Source organism: Gadus morhua, chromosome 20, assembly GCF_902167405.1.
Source record: "Gadus morhua chromosome 20, gadMor3.0, whole genome shotgun sequence".
In the NCBI taxonomy this organism is placed as follows: Eukaryota; Metazoa; Chordata; class Actinopteri; order Gadiformes; family Gadidae; genus Gadus; species Gadus morhua.
The window spans coordinates 2,268,947-2,289,158 of record NC_044067.1 but is presented as its reverse complement, the minus strand read 5'-3'; the positions used below and the strand labels follow the sequence as shown (position 1 = coordinate 2,289,158).

Sequence of the window (20,212 nt, the reverse complement as noted above, 5' to 3'; positions counted from 1 at the left end):
GGCTGTGATGGAAATTGGACTCCCCTGCAAATTTACATCACTTCAGGGTACTCAGGGCTCTCTGCACGGCTCCACTCCAGAGCACAAGCCATCAGGAGGTCCTGGATATGTCATGCTTGTCACCTCCCTTTAAGTGCATCCGCAGACGTGGGAGAGGGATTAATATTATATCGCCTACGGAGGCACAGAGACCGTCTTATCAGCACTGCAGATGTGATAAGCAACTGGGGCCGCCCTGGAAAGCCAAGGAGAGATCTCCCAGCGCAGAGACAAGCATCTCTCTGGGTGTTGTTGCTCACTGCTTTTCCTCCACCCCCACACCCCACTTTAGCTTTCTCTTTGAGTTTCTATGTAGCTTTAGTGGCGAATTTCGGCGCAATTTCACATCTGTTGTAATTTGACGTGTGGGGGATCCCCTCTGTGAAATCATCTTGATCGCAACATGGCTCTTTTCAATTATTTTGAAAGTTGGCATATGGCTCTGGGAGATATTCATCTGATTAATTCCTGATTTTGACATATTTAGAATACCCAACAGAAGCCGTCCTTAGTGTGCATTAGATGCGGAGGAACCAGCAGAAGCTCCATGGTTCCTGTCGGGGATCAAACCATCCTGCTGTTCGAGCACGTTCATAACTCTTCCTCTTCATTTAGATTTAATAAAAAAACAGCAACACTTTTTTTTATTTATGGAAATGCCGGCATTGCCGTCGTTTTCACCGTGACACTCATGTTGCATTAGTTCACATCAATGCAGATGTCATCGTGCGCATAAAAGCATTGCCCTCAACCTGCTCCACGGTGTGAATGGGAGTTATGGCAACGGCGGCTGTCACATCGGCTTTAACCGAGTAGGACTCGAGGGAGGGCTGGGAACAGAATGTGACACGATGCATTCACTGAAATCAAAGCAAATTCACGCCGTAATTAAATGACTTTATGTATTTATTGACAACCATTCAATGAGGGGAAAGTACATATATTCCTTGTCAGGCGCTTTCCTTTTATTCCTGGTGCTCTGCTTGTAACCCCCGACGCTAGATCAGCACGCCCTGTTTCATCGTGATGCTAAATGGGAACGTTCCGAACCGCGACAAAATGCAAATGATCAAGAAAACAGTGTTTGCTTCGGGAAGAGCGGTTCCACCCTCGAACGCGACGTCTCGTTTCCCCCGGAGTAAACAGGTGACCCCCCGGATTACCCGGGTACATAGCATGCTAATCCCGCCGCCGCGGCTGCGCCCTGATTCTCCCCGCCACAGCTTAGCGCCCTGGCAGCAGGCGCGTGTTTACAACCAACTAAACGCTTTTAACCAAAGAAACACCTGCACATAAATACCCCACACATACACCGCGGCGGCGTACACCGCAACATGTACCCTGACACCGCTGGCTTGTGTTGTGTTGTTGCGTTTATACATGTGACGGTTCATCTGCCTGTCAGGAACGTAGCGGCGGCGCGCGAGCAGCTAGCTAGCTAGCTAGCTCGCTCACACGCGACCCAGCATGCGCGCCACCCACCAGCGGCAGGGCAGGATCACGCGGCACGCCACGCGGCAGCCGGCGTAGTTGTAGGGCCAGGGCCAGTAGCCGCGCAGGGGCTCGCACACGCGCTGGCAGTGGGTGTAGCTACGCCGGCACTCGGAGCAGCAGATGCCCAGGTGGTCCAGCATGGGGTCGAAGGTCATGGCCTCCCTCTCGCCGCCCGCCGTCTCTGGTTTACGCTGAAGGGAAGAGAGGGAGCATGTTTGATCACAAAGTCATGATAAAACCAGAACCACCACTGGCACCGCCACCACTGCTTTCACCACCGTCTCCACCACCACCACCACCACCATTACCACCACCACCACCTCCACCACCACCACCACCACCTCCACCACCACCACCACCACCACCTCCACCACCACCACCACCACTACCCCACCACCACCACCACCACCTCCACCACCTCCACCACCACCACCACCTCCGCCATCACCCAAAAAGTGTGGCCGCACCACTAAGAAAAATGCAGTCTGTATTGTTCATAAGAGTGCCGTCATTTTTGTTTTTCGTGAGTATTGTTTTGGAGGGCATAGCTGCTCCCTTTCCCTCCTCGCAGACGTACTTCTCTGAACCGTGGGGATGCATCGGAGGACTGATGGATGAGGATATCTGAACACATGCACGATGGAGTGGTCGTTATACGACGGGTTATAGTCAAATCAATCATTTGGTACAAGATTGTACAACCAAAAACGATTGCATTGTTTTAAAAAAAAAAGATTTAATTGCTTTTGCTCAAACAAAATAAAAGTCTGTTGGATTCTACAGTTGAAATTTGTGTCCATAGCAACAGTCTTGTTATTCATAGCAGCGGTTTGTTATTCAAACATAACAGACCATAGAATGCTATAATTGACCAATCAGAATTTAGTATTCAACAAAGCTGTGTAATAAAACCGACTCGCATCTGCTAGAATTAATAGCCCAGCTTTGTTATTTGTTCTGCTTATATCCTAGTAGGGGCTTTCATGCTTTTGTGATTAAATGAGAATATTGTGAAACTAGTTTTAGTTTTCTGCTGGGCTCTGGCACTCCGGAGTCCGATCTGAATGTTCATTGGTGGAGGATCGGGGAGCGCTTTGGTTCTTACGTGGTACGGATTCTCCGGGTTGTATGCCGACCCGTCAGCCGACGCGCCCTCCTCTCCTCCGGGACCTCCTTCCTCCTCCCCTAGGGCTACGGCTCCTGCGACCTCGTTTCCTCTCTCCTCCTCTGCTACCGCGGCGTCTCCCGGGCGGCCCCCGGCGTCGCTCCGCCCGGCCCCTGGTGCTGCTCCACCTGGTGCTCCACCCTCCTCGGTGGGGGCCTGTCTCCGGGAGCGCCCCGTGTCTCTCCTCCTCCGCTCTCCATCTGTGAGAGCAGCGGGGCGGGGTCAGCCTCCACAGGACAACACCACCACCTACTCCACCACCACCTACACCACCACCTACACCACCACTAACACCACCACTAACACCACCACCACCACCACTAACACAACCACTAACACCACCACCTACAGCACCACTAACACCACCAGCACCACCACTACTAACACCACCACCACCACCACTAACACCACCACCACCACCACTAACACCACCACCTACACCAACACTAACACCACCACCACCACTAAGACCACCACCACTAACACCACCACTAACACCACCACCTATACCACCACCAACACCACCACCACCACTAACACCACCACCTACACCACCACTAACACCACCACCACTAACACCACCACTACCACCACTAACACCACCACCATCACCACCACCACTAACACCACCACTAACACCACTAACACCACCACTAACACCACTAACACCACCACCACCACCACTAACACCACCACCACTAACACCACCACCACTAACACCACCACCACTAACACCACTAACACCACCACCACCACCACTAACACCACCACCACCACCACCACTAACACCACCACCACCACCACCACTAACACCACCACCACTAACACCACCAATAACATCCACATCACCACCTCCACCACCATAACCCCCACCACCACCACCACCTCCTCCAGCACCACCTCCACCAACACCAGCACCACCATACCACCAGCAGCAGCACCCCCAACCCCTCCACCCCCACCTCCTCCACCCCCAGTGCCTGTCCTCTGAGCTCCATCCCCTCGGTGCACCCGAGGGCCGCTCGTCTCGGCCGTGCTGAATAATTGAGCGCGCCGCGCTGATATCAAAAACATTCTTGCATATTTCACCAGTGTTCTGTTTTTATTAATGCACTACCGCTGCTTATTTCCGTCGGCTTAGCCGCTCAGTAACCGCGCTGTATGTTGCAGAGATGTGGAAGCTATGTCTCCGCGAATGCACTAACACGCGTCGACACGGAAGGAAGACAAAACGGCATACACGTGTCACATCGTTGACAGTATGACACCATCACACACACGGGGAAAAACACGACATCGTGTCGGATTACTCTCCCCAGATTTTAAATATTGAAACTCGATTTGACCTAGAATCTCTCGGATGCAAATCAACTGTGTATCCTGGTACACCCCAACCTCCCGCCCGCCACAGGCCGCCACAGGCCGCCACAGACCGCCACAGACCGCCACAGACCGCCACAGACCGCCACAGACCTCGTCATTAAGGCTAGCAGGGAGAAGGGGCAGTAGGGACCTCTGGGACGGGTGGGGTGGAGCCAGTACACGGGGGCGTCCCCACACAGCGCCAGGATCTTGGGGCTGAGGAAGCGGGTGTCCTGCGTGGGGAGGTCGGCCGCGACCCAGATCACCGAGTCCTGGTCCAGCCGCACGGGGAGTGTCTCCTCCGACTAGAGAGGGGGGGAGAGAGACGCCGGGAGACGGCGGGAGTGATCCGGTCGTCCCTCGGGTTCCATCGGGACCAAACGGTCACGATATCACGACAGAAGCACAGCGGTGTGAAATAACTCTGAGGTGTGTGTGATGTGTCGCGGTACCAGGTCTGAAGTCAGCCTCTCTGTGTAGCCCCCCAGGTCCGGGAGGGGGGCTTTGATGTGGGGTTTGATGTAGCACTTCTCCCCCCTGAAGAAGCGCAGTCCGCTGATGCCCTGGATTAAATCACAGGCGTGCCATATTTACACACACGGCGACGCTAACTTTCCTCGCTGAATGCCAAGGCGTTGGCTGGCCGCGGCAGACAGGGCATGAGGGGGGGGGGGGGGGGGGGTTGTGTGAATAAGGCCAGCCTGACTCACCGTCTGGAAGTCGTGGATCTCCACGGCCTCCTGGTCGCCGCTCCCGGTGGTGAACGTCTCCTGGTGGTTCTGGGGGTCGATCTCCACCGTGCCCCCCCTCAGCTCCCCGTTGATCCGCATGTTGTAGTGGACGTTATGCACCTGGGCGACCCGCATTCACAGGGCACTGTTAATGTCTCTCTCTCTCTCTCTCTCTCTCTCTCTCTCTCTCTCTCTCTCTCTCTCTCTCTCTCTCTCTCTCTCTCTCTCTCTCTCTCTCTCTCTCTCTCTCTCTCTTTCTATTGGACTACCTATCTATCTATCTGTATTTATCTAAATCTATCCATAGCTTTCAATCTATCTATCTATCTATCTATCTATCTATCTATCTATCTATCTGTCTATCCGTCTATCCGTCTATCCGTCTATCCGTCTATCCGTCTATCCGTCTGTCCGTCTGTCCGTCTGTCCGTCTGTCCGTCTGTCTGTCCACCTATCTTTTTGTCTATATCTATAGTATTATTAGGCCTATCTATCTATGTATGTATCTATGTATCTATGTATGTATCTATCTATCTATCTATCTATCTATCTATCTATCTATCTATCTATCTATCTATCTATCTATCTATCTATCTATCTATCTATCTATCTATCTATCTATCTATCTATCTATCTATCTATCTGTCGTTCAATATAGTTATCTATCTTTGTCTGTCTGTCTGTCTGTCTGTCTGTCTGTCTGTCTGTCTGTCTGTCTGTCTGTCTGTCTGTCTGTCTGTCTGTCTGTCTGTCTGTCTGTCTGTCTGTCTGTATTGTAATGACATTATGAACCCGGGCCACATTCACAGTACAGTTAATATGAAATCTTTTGGTTTCATATTATTCACTGATTCACATTTGGATGTGTCTCTGTTACCATTTATTTGATTTGCCTGAAGAGGACTCATCTATCCACACCTCTTAGACTGCAGACTTTGACAGGGCTGATATGAAAATAATAAGCATTCACCTGTCTCCCAAATGACACTGTTGCCCTACAAATTTATCGCGCCGTAGCAGGAAAATAATTGTTTGCTCTGGATAAAAAATTGGCAGTTATTAAGTCTTTGTTTAACCTCGCGTCCTACTCGAGAATAGAATGGCAACATCATAAATTGTATAACTGGAGTCGCTGCGGAATATAGTGCTGAAATATAGTGCCGGCGTGGACGCCACGCAAAACACTTACGTTTTTATCGCTGACTTTCCACTGGTAGAAAGCCCCGACGGATGCGCACAGCATCACAAGTGCGCCAACAATCAGAGCGATGGCGGCACACTTCAGCAGACGACTCAGCGTGGAGGGCCGAGCGGGGGACGAACCCAGCACCTGAACACATCCACAACACTCGGGACTCCACGAACGCTTTGCCACAGTGTGTAAAACGCAACGTCAGACACAATAAATGAATACTAAAGGTGGTATTTTAGCTTTTCATACTTTCCATATTTATTTATTTTTTGGAATGACCTATATCTTAAAACAAAAATGACGTAGATGAGGCCTACCGGTGCCACGCAGTGCGGGAGATGCGGGGGTCCGAAAGAGACGCTTTGCACTTTCTCAGAAGTCGCTGTCATGGTGGTGTCGCCTCTGGCCAACTAGTCTCCAACTGCGACCCGCTTTGGGAGGCAAGACGCAGAAGATATCTGCCTCCCAAGTTCACGATGTCGTGTGAGTGACGCGCAAAGCTTTTATAGATGGGAGGGAAATGACCCGAATTATTTTGGTGCCTCAATAAAAGGCATTGGCCAGCTGTTGTGGTGTTGTTGGCTCCCGCTTTTTAACGCATTATTTAATCAATCCTGCATATTTCACTTTTCATAACTAATAAGACCCACGATGTGGTCCAATATGGAAAAAGCACTACTGTTATCGCCTAAACACTGTAATAACATGCGGGACTCATATGCAGAGTGTGCTCATGCCTCTTCTACTATTCCAAGTATACTCTCAAAGCGGTAAGTAGCGTATGTTTATGCAGGGCCACACTGCGCGTCCGTGGGACGATAAGCAGACAAAGCAGACCTCTGCAGCCCGTATGCCTCTGCTCATGCTCATTCTAATCTGACAACAAGAGGGACCCCGGCTCACGGTCAAGGTTGCTTGCACTTTATTGTTCCACAACAGGAAGGTGAAGGTATGAGAGAGATTGGAAAATATGCGGGGCCCCTGTTGCTTAGGGACCGATTGAATCACATTTTGGAATAATTGGAAAGCTGGAAGGCAATCAGAAAGGTGAATAGAATCTTTGACCCTCGGAAAATATATAATTGAAAGACCATTTGATCAGCTCTGTGCCATTTGCATGCAAATGTGGCAACTCTGTAATTATATTGTTTTGCACCTTGTAAAGAATGTGGTAGGTTTCCCGTCATTGTATTATTGGAATGTATTTAACCTGCTGTACTTTATAATCCTTAGCGCCAATTAAATGTGTTCATGTGGCTAACTAATGGTGTTTTAGTGTGTGTGTGTGTGTGTGTGTGTGTGTGTGTGTGTGTGTGTGTGTGTGTGTGTGTGTGTGTGTGTGTGTGTGCGTGTGTGCGTGTGTGGGTGTGAGTGTGTGCGCGCGCGTGCATTATGCATAACGTCTGAGGAAATTTGGCAGCAGCACTGCCCACGCAATTTATTTTAATTGTATTGTAAGCCCAGCGATGGTTTCACTCCATTCACAATTTGCCGTCTCGCCGATATGACCTCAGGCGAATAATAGTTTTTTTCAGGAGGCTATTTATTTGTGCAACAATGTGACAAATTGAACCACATGACATGATAATCTTTGATACTGATTGTTTTCCACCTTAAGAAGGCCTCTTGTAGGTCTCAGAGTCCCTGGTCATGCCCATTAAATAACACATGCTATGCAAAATTCATTAAAAACTTGTTGGCTTTCCTTCGTTTTTTCATTATTTTTTTTTTACAGTGATTCATTATGAAAAATATACTATCAATGTACAAAATCTGGCCTATTTGCATATTTCACATGGTACAGTAAACAGTCATAAATAAACCTATACAAGGGGAGACGGACCAAACACTGGAGCGACAACACGAGGCAAGTCAGATGAAGAAGAACACATGTAAAAAGATGGATTCACACTCTGGTTTCGTTTGCTTTCCCCTCCCCCTCCCCCTCCCCCTCACCCCCTTGTGTATACATCGTCCGACGTTCGGACGTTCGTCGTCCGCCGATCGTCTGTCCGTTCACGAGTGTAAATACTCGGGGATGGATATCTCGTCCGTCTCCTGTATGCGTGCAGGCGTGGGTGGGCCCACTAGGATGTAATCGAACTCCTGGTGCTGCACCTTCTCGTAGACGCTCTGCAGCGCATGGGGCTTGGGCAGGTGGGCGGGGTAGTAGTTCTCCCGCCGCGCGTCGCGGGGCAGCGAGGCCGTCCTGGAGGCGAAGGTGGAGAGGTGCGGCGCCGTGGCCAGGCCGGTGTTGGGCCGGCTGGCGGAGGGGCTCCAACAGCGGTCTGAGTGGCCCAGGACCTTACACTCGCTGGTGCACGCCCACAGACCTGGGGGGCACATGGTAGCGAGGTTAGCTTCACAGTAGCTGTGTTAGCATCACAGTAGTGTTGTTAGCATCACAGTAGTGTTGTTAGCATCACAGTAGTGTTGTTAGCATCACAGTAGTCATGCTAGCTTCACAGCAGGGGCGTTTCTAGGTTTCTGAAATATCCGGGCCATTTTTTTTTGCATGTTATTGCACCTGCACATTTTTTCATAATTCTTTACATAGGCCTAAATATACAAAATACGCAGTTTATTATAGCTTTAAATAGCTTCCCGACTGCTGTGCTGCTTATCCCCAGACATCTAAAGTCCATTCAAGTTATTTCAGAGTCAAATGAATACAAGTAAGACAGACCTTACATTATATATATATATATATATATATATATATATATATATATATATATATATATATATATACAGTGACGGCTGGTGGTGATTTTGGGTGGCTGGGCTAACGAATGCATTACATTTCGCAATAGGCCTACTTCACAGGGCTCCAGACGCCATGAGGTCACCTTTATCTCTGTTCATAACTTTCATATAATGTGAATGATTTTTAAACAACAATAAGGTGTAGAGAAATGTGTGTCTTTATTTGAAGCACAATTATAAATAAAAAGAAAAATAAGGTGTTTAAAGTGCTTCACTGAGCTGAAATTGAACATTTCGAACTAAACCATTAAGCAAAGTAAAACTGTTTTTGTGCTTAAAGTATTAAACAATTAAAATGTCTAACCCTAACCCTTTGCGAAAAATGCGGCTGTAGACGATCACACACTCTTTGATATAGACGTCTGTGTCGCAGTCAATCATGAAGGACATGTAGGCTATGTGGCGTTTCCGACGTCCGCAGCTGTCTTTTGCTTTAAGGTGTCGCCTATTACCGCAATGACTTGTGCACATGCCATCTCATTGCTACTACGTCGGGTTGACGTTTAATCCATATTTCTTCATGAGAATAATTTCGGATTTAAATTTGGTGAATGGCAACTCCTCTTTGGCAATGTTGTATGCAACATTAAATTTGATCATTTCCGATTCCTTAGAGAAGATTATTGTTACTGCCTGTCGCTGAAATGCAGCTGGGAGAGGGACCACTTTCTCTACACACTTGTGACGTCATGTTGGGTTATTTAGACATATGCTTCTTTAAGGTTTCGATACGAAACGTTGTTGACCCGCTTACAAATGCACTATTACCGGCCATATTCTGACCGCACTCCTGAAAGTAAATCTGTACATCGTTTGAATGATGTGTCCCCAATCTCTTCACTTCCAATTTTTCCTCCAAAGACATTAAAGAAAACCGATTAGAAAGTAAATAATCCACTTTGTTAATTTTCATGCTAACGCCCGCCATACTGCACTTGCGCTACTGTGCTGTGATTTGTCGAAGGTCACTGTACTGTAGCTACTGTGCTAGCTGTAGTCCAAGGTCAGCCTTGGACTACAAACTAATTTAGCCCAAATGGGAAGCATATGAAGGGGGCGTGTCAGGGCACCTGTCAATCAAACGTCAATGGACGCTTAGCTACTGTGCTTGGGCTAAATGAAATCAGCCCAAATGGGAAGCATATGAAGGGGGCGTGTCACGATACCTGTCAATCAAAATTGAATGGAAGCTTACACTACTCCACTTGGGCTGAATACATTTAGCTCATTCACAGGAAAAAAAACAAGATATATCATATATCCTGGGTTTTTCTGTGACTTTTTGGTGCTGTTGCTGCTTTAGGTTCTACCAAAATTTAAAACAATAGCCTATGTTTTAAGGTTTTTAATAATATTTTTTCATTTTTACTGTAAAAGGTAGGGTGGGCTTAGCCCTGTTAGCCCATTTATACCAGCTGTCCCTGTATATATATATATTTATACAACGGGGGGCCTGAATCCAGCGATCTGATTGGTTCCTAACTGTTGTATAATGAGCATATACATAACTGCTATGACGCCCGATCATTTTGTGAAAGTATCACTCCGCGCCTTGAAGTGGAAACCGTTACAACCGTTCTCTCGGAGGGACGCTAAAGTGTGTTGCATAGCGACCGTCGTGCATTTTGAAGGCAGCCAGGAGGGACTACTTTTTGGTAGTCTTTAATAAAACGGCTACTTTGACTTTCTTGGTTTCTTTTTAAATGTAGTGTGTCTATGACTTTCGTTTCGCCATAACAGCAACCGTTGTATAAAAGCAATAGATCACTTCAGTGAGTGGTATGTGCTCATTATACCACTGTGAAGGGGGTCGCCGGCCCTTAACAGTGGTATAATGAGCACATACCACAGCCTGGCGTGATCTATTGCTTAAATATATATATATATATATATATATATATATACACGTATAACTGGAGATATGATAGGTTAATTCACTTGAGGTGGTAAACAGTCTGGTTATGTTTTACTACTTTGAGATGCCTGGTATCCCCATGTTGATTTAAAAAAAAAAAAGATTTAAAGTTGATTCAAAAAAAATTATATAGATATGAGCCAGCTAGAATTATTTGCATTAAGTAACAATTTGATCACATAGTAGGGCTTTGACTCCGAATGTGAATGAAGTATTGATTAGACAGCGATTTATTAGAATCCTAATAAACCGTTGGAACATGCAAGACCGGTAACCATAGCAACGGCGGTAAACAAACCTTGCAAAGCCCAATCTAGGTCTTACTGAAGGCATTTAATGGTCAAAATATTATTAATAAATATACGAATATTAATATTAATTAACAAACGAACTTTGAATATGATTTTTGGGCAAAAGTGAATGCCCTGTCACATAGAGACATACACACAAAACAATTCTGCCATTTGTAGCCATGAAATATTTGGCGGCTGCAGCAGCCATTTAGGTTTTGGCTGAGCCGGCTAGCCAGCCAATAACTTCATCAGCCAGCCATTATTCTCAAAACAAATGGCTTCGGGGTCTAGCTCCACAGTAGTGGTGTTAGATTCATAGTAGTGGTGTAGGCTTCACCGTAGTGATGTTAGCTCCACATTACTGATGTTAGCTTCACAGTAGGGATGTTAGCCTCACAGTAGGGATGTTAGCCTCACAGTAGGGATGATAGCTTCATAGTAGTGAGGTTAGCAGTAGCAGTGCTAGCTTCACATTCAAGTTAGCTTCACAGTGGTTGTGTTAGCTTCACTTTAGTGATGTTAGCTTCACAGTAGCAGTGATAGCTTCACAGTAGTGGTGATAGCTAAACAGGAGTGGTGTAGGTTCACTGCAGTGGTGTTTGCATCACATGAGTGTTAGCTTCCCGGTAGCGGGGTTAGCTTCACAGTAGTGCTGTTAGCTTCACATTAGTGTTAGCTTCCCAGTAGGGGTGCTAGCCTCACAGTAGTGGTGTTAGCTTCATAGTAGTGGTGTAGGCTTCACCGTAGTGATGTTAGCTCCACATTACTGATGTTAGCTTCACAGTAGGGATGTTAGCCTCACAGTAGGGATGTTAGCCTCACAGTAGGGATGTTAGCCTCACAGTAGGGATGATAGCTTCATAGTAGTGAGGTTAGCATCGGAGCTTCACCCACAGTCAGTAGTGATGCTAGCCTCAGATGAGTAATGTTAACTTCACAGTAGGGATGTTAGCATGGGGGCTTCAAGGGGATGTGTGATGTGATGAAAGAAGGGGGGGGTGAACTACAAATTAATTTGTGATCCATGCCTGATGATATTGAAATGGTTACCTGTCACCCCTTTGTTAGTTTTTAGATCAAGGTATGACTTACACAGAGAATATTATTTGTATGCCTTCTCTTAACTTTAACTATCGATCAATCCATCCATCCATCCATCCATCCATCCATCCATCCATCCATCCATCCATCCATCCATCCATCCATCCATCCATCTATCTATCTATCTATCTATCTATCTATCTATCTATCTATCTATCTATCTATCTATCTATCTATCTATCTATCTATCTATCTATCTATCTATCTATCTATCTATCTATCTATCTATCTATTTATCTATCTATCTATCAATCATCCGTCTACATAAAACGATATATCTATCTTTATCGTTTCATTCATCTCTATTTTCCTTTTTCCTTGATCTCTCCATCTCTATGTACTGTTTTCTCTCTCTCTCTCTCTCTCTCTCTCTCTCTCTCTCTCTCTCTCTCTCTCTCTCTCTCTCTCTCTCTCTCTCTCTCTCTCTCTCTCTCCCTCCCTCTCTCTCTCTCTCCCTCTCCCTCCCCCTCTCCCTCTCCCCCTCTCTCTCTCTCTCTCTCTCTCTCTCTCTCTCTCTCCCTCCCTCTCTCTCTCTCTCCCTCTCCCTCTCCCTCCCCCTCTCCCTCTCCCCCTCTCTCTCTCTCTCTCTCTCTCTCTCTCTCTCTCTCTCTCTCTCTCCCTCTCCCTCTCCCTCTCTCTCTCTCTCTCTGGGTAACCTCTGCCAGCTAAAGGGATATGTATTGATCGGTTTATTGATTTATCAGCGTAAGAGATTCTCCGCGGCTGCCAGAGACTGATCCAGCCCTAGCGACGGACAAAGTGTTTCCAAACCCAACGAGGGTGGCTGCTTCTGATCAGCACTCCCAGTGTGTCGGCAGGGAGTACTTCTTGAGCACGTCTCTGTCGATCTATATCCATCTATCTGTCTGTCTGTCTATCTATCTCTCCATCAATCGTTCTCCCAATCTCTATGTCTATCTATCTTTCTATCTCTATCTATCGTTCTATCAATCTACATGTCTATATATGTATTTCTATCCATTTATCTGACTATCGTTCTCTCTATCTTTCGATCGTTCTATCAATCTATATGTATGTATGTATGTATGTATGTATGTATGTATCTATCTATCTATCTATCTATCTATGATACATAGATAGATACACATGATGCACACTCATGTTCGACCTGCCCGAATGTAATGTTAACTTGCCCAAATTAAAATCAGAATCATGAACAGGTCTCTTTTTGCCAGGCACCTGGCCTAATTTTGGGGAACTCTGAAAACTCATCCTAGCTCAGACTGAAGCTGAATATTAGCTGCCACATAGGACGTGTATAAAAAATAACAAACTTCTTCTTTGTTTACTTATATACCAAATGGTCACATCGTGCCATGAAGTGATTTCAGTCCACCGTTGCAACCTATTAAAGCTATCGGCAAGTTATATGTAGACCTGCATAGTTTCATCTGGATTTTATGCAAATGTAAATAACTAAATGTCCATGGTATTAGCAAATATGTATTTTTTAACTTTCATGTTTCTTGTAAGTCTAACTAAATAATCACAATCGCGTTTATAGTAGTGTTGTAACGATACTGGATTTTCTAACTTCGATACTATACCTGGAAAAATATTGATATTTTATTGATACCATTTTCGATACCAGGGGAAACGTTTTTTTTCAGAAAATAACGTAACCAAAGTAAATAGAGTATATCTCCAAAACGGCTAGGGCTATAATATTACATCTTGTTGCCAATAGAAAGATTGTTGTGCAAGTGAAATATTTAATGTGGATACTACTTTACGGCATAAGTGGATTTCCACCTGAAATAATTATCAGTTGGTCATTATCAGTTGGTATCACTGTCTTACTATGAGACACAAACAGGTGGATATCTTACCACTTTGACACTTGAAACCTCTATTTAAAGTTCAGGGCAAATATAATCGAATGACACCAAGCCAAACATTCGCAAATACACATATGGCCACTAGATTGCGCTGAAGAACATCTGTTCTGATTGAAGGCAATTTACCTTTTTCCTAAGAAACCTTCTCTAAATAACTTATTGTAAACACCATGTTTAGTTGCAAAATTTGGCCACTGGATTATCTGTCTATGGTGGTTTAATGAGATCAGATTCAACTTTGTGGACAAAAATCACAAAGGTAAGATTTCATTTTTGGTTTTTAAAAGAAAAGGGAAAGTTTCTTCCCAAGTTGTTATTTGTGGGTTTTAGTCCCAGAATGATATGGTTTAGATTGTCGGAATTGGTGGAGGCTCAGCTTTCATATAATAAAGTTTATGCAGGTCCAATTTCGTGAAAAAGACCGCTATTGTAGTGCATGTGCACAGTTATGAAACCCCAAACCGTGTTCTTGCATTTGCATATGACTTTAAATGATTATTTTGACTTTCCTTGGTAATTTGCTTTAATCTAAAGTAGGCTACTTCCAAACCGCACTCCTCCATCACTACTCCGTCCTCGTACCTAAAACGGTCGCGGCGGCGCTGCACTTGAGATGCTAGCTGTATTGGCTAACCTTTAACTAACACCGTCACACAGAGCAATGAGACTAGTGCCGAATCACTGCCAGAGACCGCACTGCGAGTGAGTGACAGGAGGCGGGGCTATGTTCGCGCTGTGTGTCTGTTAACTCGCTGTCCGAGAGAAGAGAAGACAGCGCGCTGATCAATTGCAAATATATATATTTTGTGTGATTTCACGGAAGAAAATGGTTGCTTTGCAGTTTTTAGAAACTCTTAAATATATATGAATATATATGAACAAACCCTAAAAAATGCACTTGCCCTTTCGGGCAACCAGGAATAATCTCAATTTGCCCAAATATTAAAAAATTGCCAAAATAAAAAAAATTGCAAGCGGGCAACAGTTAGTGTCAACCCATGCTGTATGTATGTATGTATGTATGTCTGTCTGTCTGTCTGTCTGTCTGTCTGTCTGTCTGTCTGTCTGTCTGTCTGTCTGTCTGTCTGTCTGTCTGTCTGTCTGTCAATATATATATGTCTATCTGTGTAACCAGCTATCTCTATATCTATCTATCTGACAATCCCTACATCTATCTATCGATCTATCTATCTATCTATCGTTCATTCAATCTATGTGTCTATCCAAGCATCTATACATCAATCTATCTATCTGATTATCCCCCTATCGATCGATCTCTATCTAACCTATCATTCTATATGTCTATCTATGTATCTATCTATAATCAATTTATTTGACTATCCCTCTATCAATCTCTTTATATATCAATCTATATGCCTATCTATGTATCTATGTTTATACCTACCTGTCTTTCAAAGTTATCTACCTTTTTATCTTTCTATCTCTATCTATCTATCTATCTATCTATCTATCTATCTATCTATCTATCTATCTATCTATCTATCTATCTATCTATCTATCTATCTATCTATCTATCTATCTGACTATCCCTCCATCTATCAATCTCTATCTATCGTTCTATTACTCTATATGTCTATCTATGTTTCTATCTATATATCAATTTATCTATCTGACTGTCCCTCTATCTATCTATTTATATCTATCAATCTATATGTCTGTCTATGTATATATCTATCTGTCTTCAAACATATTTATCTATCTTTAATCTTTCCATCTCTGTCTGTATCTGTCTGTCTCTTTGTTCATCTATCTAACTATCTGTCTATATACCTATCGTTCTTTCTATCTATCTGTCTTTCAAAGTAGTTACCCATCTCTCTATCTCCGTCAGTCTGTCGGCGCTGTGATGACAGTACGAACACGGGGCCACATTCACAGTACGACGTTAACACGGACTCACTGTGTGTGGGCAGGGAGTCCTTCTTGTGCACGTCGCCGCTGATGTCAGAGTCGCTGTCGTTGAAGTCGCTGTCCCCCTTGCCGCTGTCCTTGCCGCTGATCTGCGGGTCGCGGGCGGAGATGGTGGTGAAGGAGTTGCCCTTCCATATGGTAATGGGCCGCAGCGTCTCCTTCCCGTAGCCCGGGAGCGTAGAGTAGCCCTGGAGGACGGACCACGGCGGGAGGTTAGGGCCAGGTGCGCCACGAGCGTCAGGGACGCATCAACCAACAGGACGTCCGCGTCCGTCTCAACGCCCCGCCTTCGGCTCACAACGACGATGACATCACACAGCGATGACATCACACAACGATGACATCACGCAGCGATGACCTCATGCAATGATGACATCACGCAGCGATGACATCACGCAGCGATGACATCATACAACGATGACATCATACACCGATGACATCATACAGCGACGACGTCACACAGCGATGACATCACACACCGATGACATCACGCAACGATGACATCACACACCGATGACATCACACACCGATGACATCACGCACCGATGACATCACACAGCGATGACATCACACCCCCGACGCGCCTGCGGTCTCACCTTCAGCTTGCCCTCCATCCCGCCGCGGCCGCTGGGGTCGAACACGCCGGCCGCCGGCCCCTCCTCCTCGCCGGCGTCCTCCAGGGCGTGGCCGCCGGCCATCGGGGGGGGCTCGGCGTACTGGTGCGCCTCGAACGCCTTCCCGCCCTTGTGCTTGGCGAGCCCCGGGTCGGCGCGCACGCCGGCCCTCTCCGCGGCCTTCTCCGCTGCGCCGGCCGCCTCCCCCTCGCCCTCCGCCCCCTCCTCCTCGTCCTCCTCCCCGTCGCCCTCCCCCTCGTCCTCCCGCCGGCCCGCCCCCCTCCCCTTCTCCTTGCGGCGGCGGCTGCACGAGGTGGTGATGAGGAGGATGGCGAGCAGCAGCAGCGAGCAGCTCCCCGCCAGCACCACGATGATGGCCACCGAGGTGTCCCACTCCAGGGAGGCCTCGGCGCCGCCCGCCTGACCCGGGGGGGGGGCGCTGGGCACGGGCCCCTCCACGAAGCTGAGCAGCAGCGTGGCGGTGGCGGTGAGCGCGGGCGCCCCGTTGTCGCTCACGGCGACCGTCACCCGGGCGACGTCGGAGAGGTCGTAGGCCAGCTGGCGGCTGGCGTGCAGGCGGCCCGTGGCCCGGTTGATGGAGAACCCCAGGTGGCCCCCCTCGGTGATGCGGTAGGACAGCTGCGCGTTGGCGCCCTCGTCCGCGTCCACCGCCTTCACCTGCGTGACGCCGTAGCCCGCCGCCGCGTCGCGGGGCAGGAAGACCTCGGCGGAGCCCTTGTAAAGCACGGGCTGGATGATGGTGGGCAGGTTGTCGTTCTGGTCCAGGACCCGCAGCCGGATCAGGGCGCGGGTCTGCAGCTGGGGCAGGCCGCCGTCGCTGGCCTGCACGTGGATCTCAAACACCTTCATCACCTCGTAGTTGAAGCTCCGCAGGGCGTAGATGGAGCCCGTCACGGAGTTGAGCGACACGAAGGTGTTGACCGGCGAGCCCATGAGCACGCCGTCCAGAAGCCGGTACGTGATCTTACCGTTGTTGCCCAGGTCGGCGTCCCGGGCCTCTACCGTGGTGATGAAGGCGCCGGGCGCGTTGTTCTCCAGAACCGACACCTCGTACACGGGCTTACTGAAGTGGGGGGCGTTGTCGTTCTCGTCCGTCAGCCGGATGGTGTACTGGAGGATCCTCCGTAACGGCGGGGACCCGAAGTCCTCCGCCATCACCGTCAGGTTGTACTCCCCGATGCGCTCGCGGTCGAGCGCGGCCGCCGTGACGATCATATAACTGTCCTCGTGCGCCTGTTTAAGCTTGAAGTGGTCGTGGCCGTAGAGCGTGCAGTGCACCTGGCCGTTGACGCCCGAGTCCCTGTCCAGGGTGCTGATGAGCGCCACCAGGCTGTCCCGCTCGGCCGCCTCGCTGATGAACGCGACGCCCGTGGACGTTGAGGTCATCGGGGTGATGCTGATCTCGGGCGCGTTATCGTTCACGTCCTTCACGCGAATGATAATCCGGCACACGGAGGGGGTCGGGTTAGGGCCGAGGTCGGACGCTTGCACGTCGACCTCGTAGGTCGCCTTTTCCTCGAAGTCCACCGGGCGCTGGAGCGTCAGACGACCCGATCTATCGTCCACTTTGAAAAGTTCCCTAATCTCGAAGGGCACCTGCTTCCCGAAGCCGTACACCACCTCCCCGTTCGACCCTTCGTCCGCGTCCACCGCGTTAAGATCCAGTATCACGGTCCCCACGGGGGAGTCCTCGGGCAGACTCACCGAGAAGCTGTTCTGGTCGAACACCGGGCTGTTGTCGTTGAAGTCCGTGACTTTGACGGTGATCTTGGTGGAGCCGGTCCTGGACGGGTTCCCGCCGTCCGTGGCCACCAACTCCACCACGTAGGAGGACTGGACCTCACGGTCCAGCTCTTTCATTAGCACCAATTCCGCATATTTAACCCCATCCGCTCTCTGCTGCACGTCAATAGAGAAGTGGCTGTTGACGGAGACCTGGTAGCTCTGGATGTAATTTGAGCCCACGTCCGCGTCCATGGCGGGGTCCAGAGGCACGCGGGACCCCACGGCCGCGCTCTCCGAGATCTCCACCACGGACTCCTTGTAGGGGAACTCGGGGGAGTTGTCGTTAATGTCCTTCACCTCCACCTGCACGTGGATCAGCTTGTAGCGCTCTTTGGAGAAATTGACCACGTCGAACTCTATGAGGCAGACTGGCGAGTGGCGGCAGGTCCGCTCCCGGTCTACGCGCTCCCCCACAGTCAGCTCCCCGTCGCTCTCCCGCACCCTGATGTGCGAGTCGTTGAACTGTTTCATCATCCTGAAATTGGTCCTGGACGCGTGGGACAAACTCAAGGACATGTCCTTGGCCAGGTTTCCGATCACCGTGCCCGGGCCGTCCTCCTCGTTGGTCTGGTACCGGATGGTGTTCCCCTCGGTCCCGGACACCGAGACGAATAACATTTGTTGAATCGAGCTCAGTAAGATCCACCAGTGCCAGCCGATAAAGTTAACCCGCATCATTTTCACGGTGCGTTTTTTTTTCCTTCTTTGTTTTGAAAAGCGAATATAAATCTCCGTCAGACTCCTCGCGTAAAGGCGGTGTATCCAGTGCGCCAGACGTCCACGCAGCTCCCCGTGCCAAGCCAAAGTTACCTGCTCCTCGGTGCGCACCTCTCCTCTCCTCTCCTCTCCTCTCCGCGCCAGACGCTGCAGTGGCGGGTTTATACGGCGCCTCATGCTAATGAGACCAGTGTGACCAATCCCGCGCGCTAGAATTAAAAATAGGCCTCGGAAAAAAGAAAAAACTCTAAGCTTGTTTTCAAAGTGGATGTATAATGTGTAGCGGGAGGTTGGTGGAAAGAAATAGATTAATACTAGCAAATAATAAATAAGCTTTAATTTCGTGGCTTGGAGATAGTGCAGTGGCTGTTTATGTTATTCATGGTTTTACAGCCATTAACTAGATAATGTTTTTCATTTATATGCTGGTAATTTTTTACCGTTTTTAATTTAAAATGTCCAATGGAATATTGGTGTGAAGGTTTTTTAATTTAGTGGTTCTGTGTGGGCATATGTTGGATCATGTGTGTGTGTGTGTGTGCGTATTGTTCCTGGTGGGTGACTCTGTGTGTGTGTAGTGTGTGCACAGGTGTGTAACTGTGTGTGTGTGTGTGTGTGTGTGTGTGTGTGTGTCTGTGTGTGTGTGTGTGTGTGTGTGTGTGTGTGTGTGTGTTTGTGTGTGTACTTGTGTGTAGGTGTGCACATGTGAATGTGTGTGTGTGTGTGTGTGTGTGTGTGTGTGTGTGTGTGTGTGTGTGTGTGTGTGTGTGGGTGGGTGTTTGTATGTGTATGTGTGTGTGTGTGTGTGTATACATAAAATAAGTGTGTGTCTGTGTTTATATGTGAGTGCTTGTGTGTACGTGTGAGTGTATATGTGTGAGTGTTGTGTGTACGTGTGAGTGTGTGTGTGTGTGTGTGTGTGTGCGTGCCCACTCAGAGCTCAAGTTTTTCTGGGTCATGTGTGCTCCAGCAGCATCCGTCACCTCTCTAATGCATGATAATTATGCGCCCATTATCAAGCCAGATAATGATCATTTTACAATTTGTAGCACAGCTGAAGAGTGAAAGATTATCAATAATTATTCCCCTCCTTCGCTGGCGAGGAGCGCCAGAATAGACGCGGTGGAGCACAGGTGATCCACATAATATCCCCAGGTCTGCTGCCCTCGGCTCGGCTCACAAACATTGACATAACCAGAAACTCACATGACTGGACCACCGGGACT

At 48.1% G+C, this 20,212-nt stretch overlaps 2 protein-coding genes across 2 annotated transcripts; both read right to left on the bottom strand.

Moving 5' to 3' along the window:
* Positions 1 to 927: 927 nt before the first annotated feature.
* Positions 928 to 6,769, bottom strand: LOC115532764 (leukocyte cell-derived chemotaxin 1). Its single transcript, XM_030342645.1, has 7 exons — positions 6,301 to 6,769; positions 5,981 to 6,121; positions 4,771 to 4,911; positions 4,513 to 4,623; positions 4,212 to 4,365; positions 2,639 to 2,898; positions 928 to 1,724 (listed from the first exon to the last, which is right to left on the bottom strand). Exons 1-7 carry the CDS (start codon positions 6,370 to 6,372, stop codon positions 1,491 to 1,493), a joined length of 1,113 nt encoding a protein of 370 aa, XP_030198505.1. The 5' UTR covers positions 6,373 to 6,769; the 3' UTR covers positions 928 to 1,490.
* A 1,153-nt stretch (positions 6,770 to 7,922) lies between these two features.
* pcdh8 (protocadherin 8) lies at positions 7,923 to 19,147 on the bottom strand. Its single transcript, XM_030342596.1, has 3 exons — positions 16,446 to 19,147; positions 15,839 to 16,037; positions 7,923 to 8,316 (listed from the first exon to the last, which is right to left on the bottom strand). Exons 1-3 carry the CDS (start codon positions 18,945 to 18,947, stop codon positions 8,000 to 8,002), a joined length of 3,018 nt encoding a protein of 1,005 aa, XP_030198456.1. The 5' UTR covers positions 18,948 to 19,147; the 3' UTR covers positions 7,923 to 7,999.
* Positions 19,148 to 20,212: the final 1,065 nt, after the last annotated feature.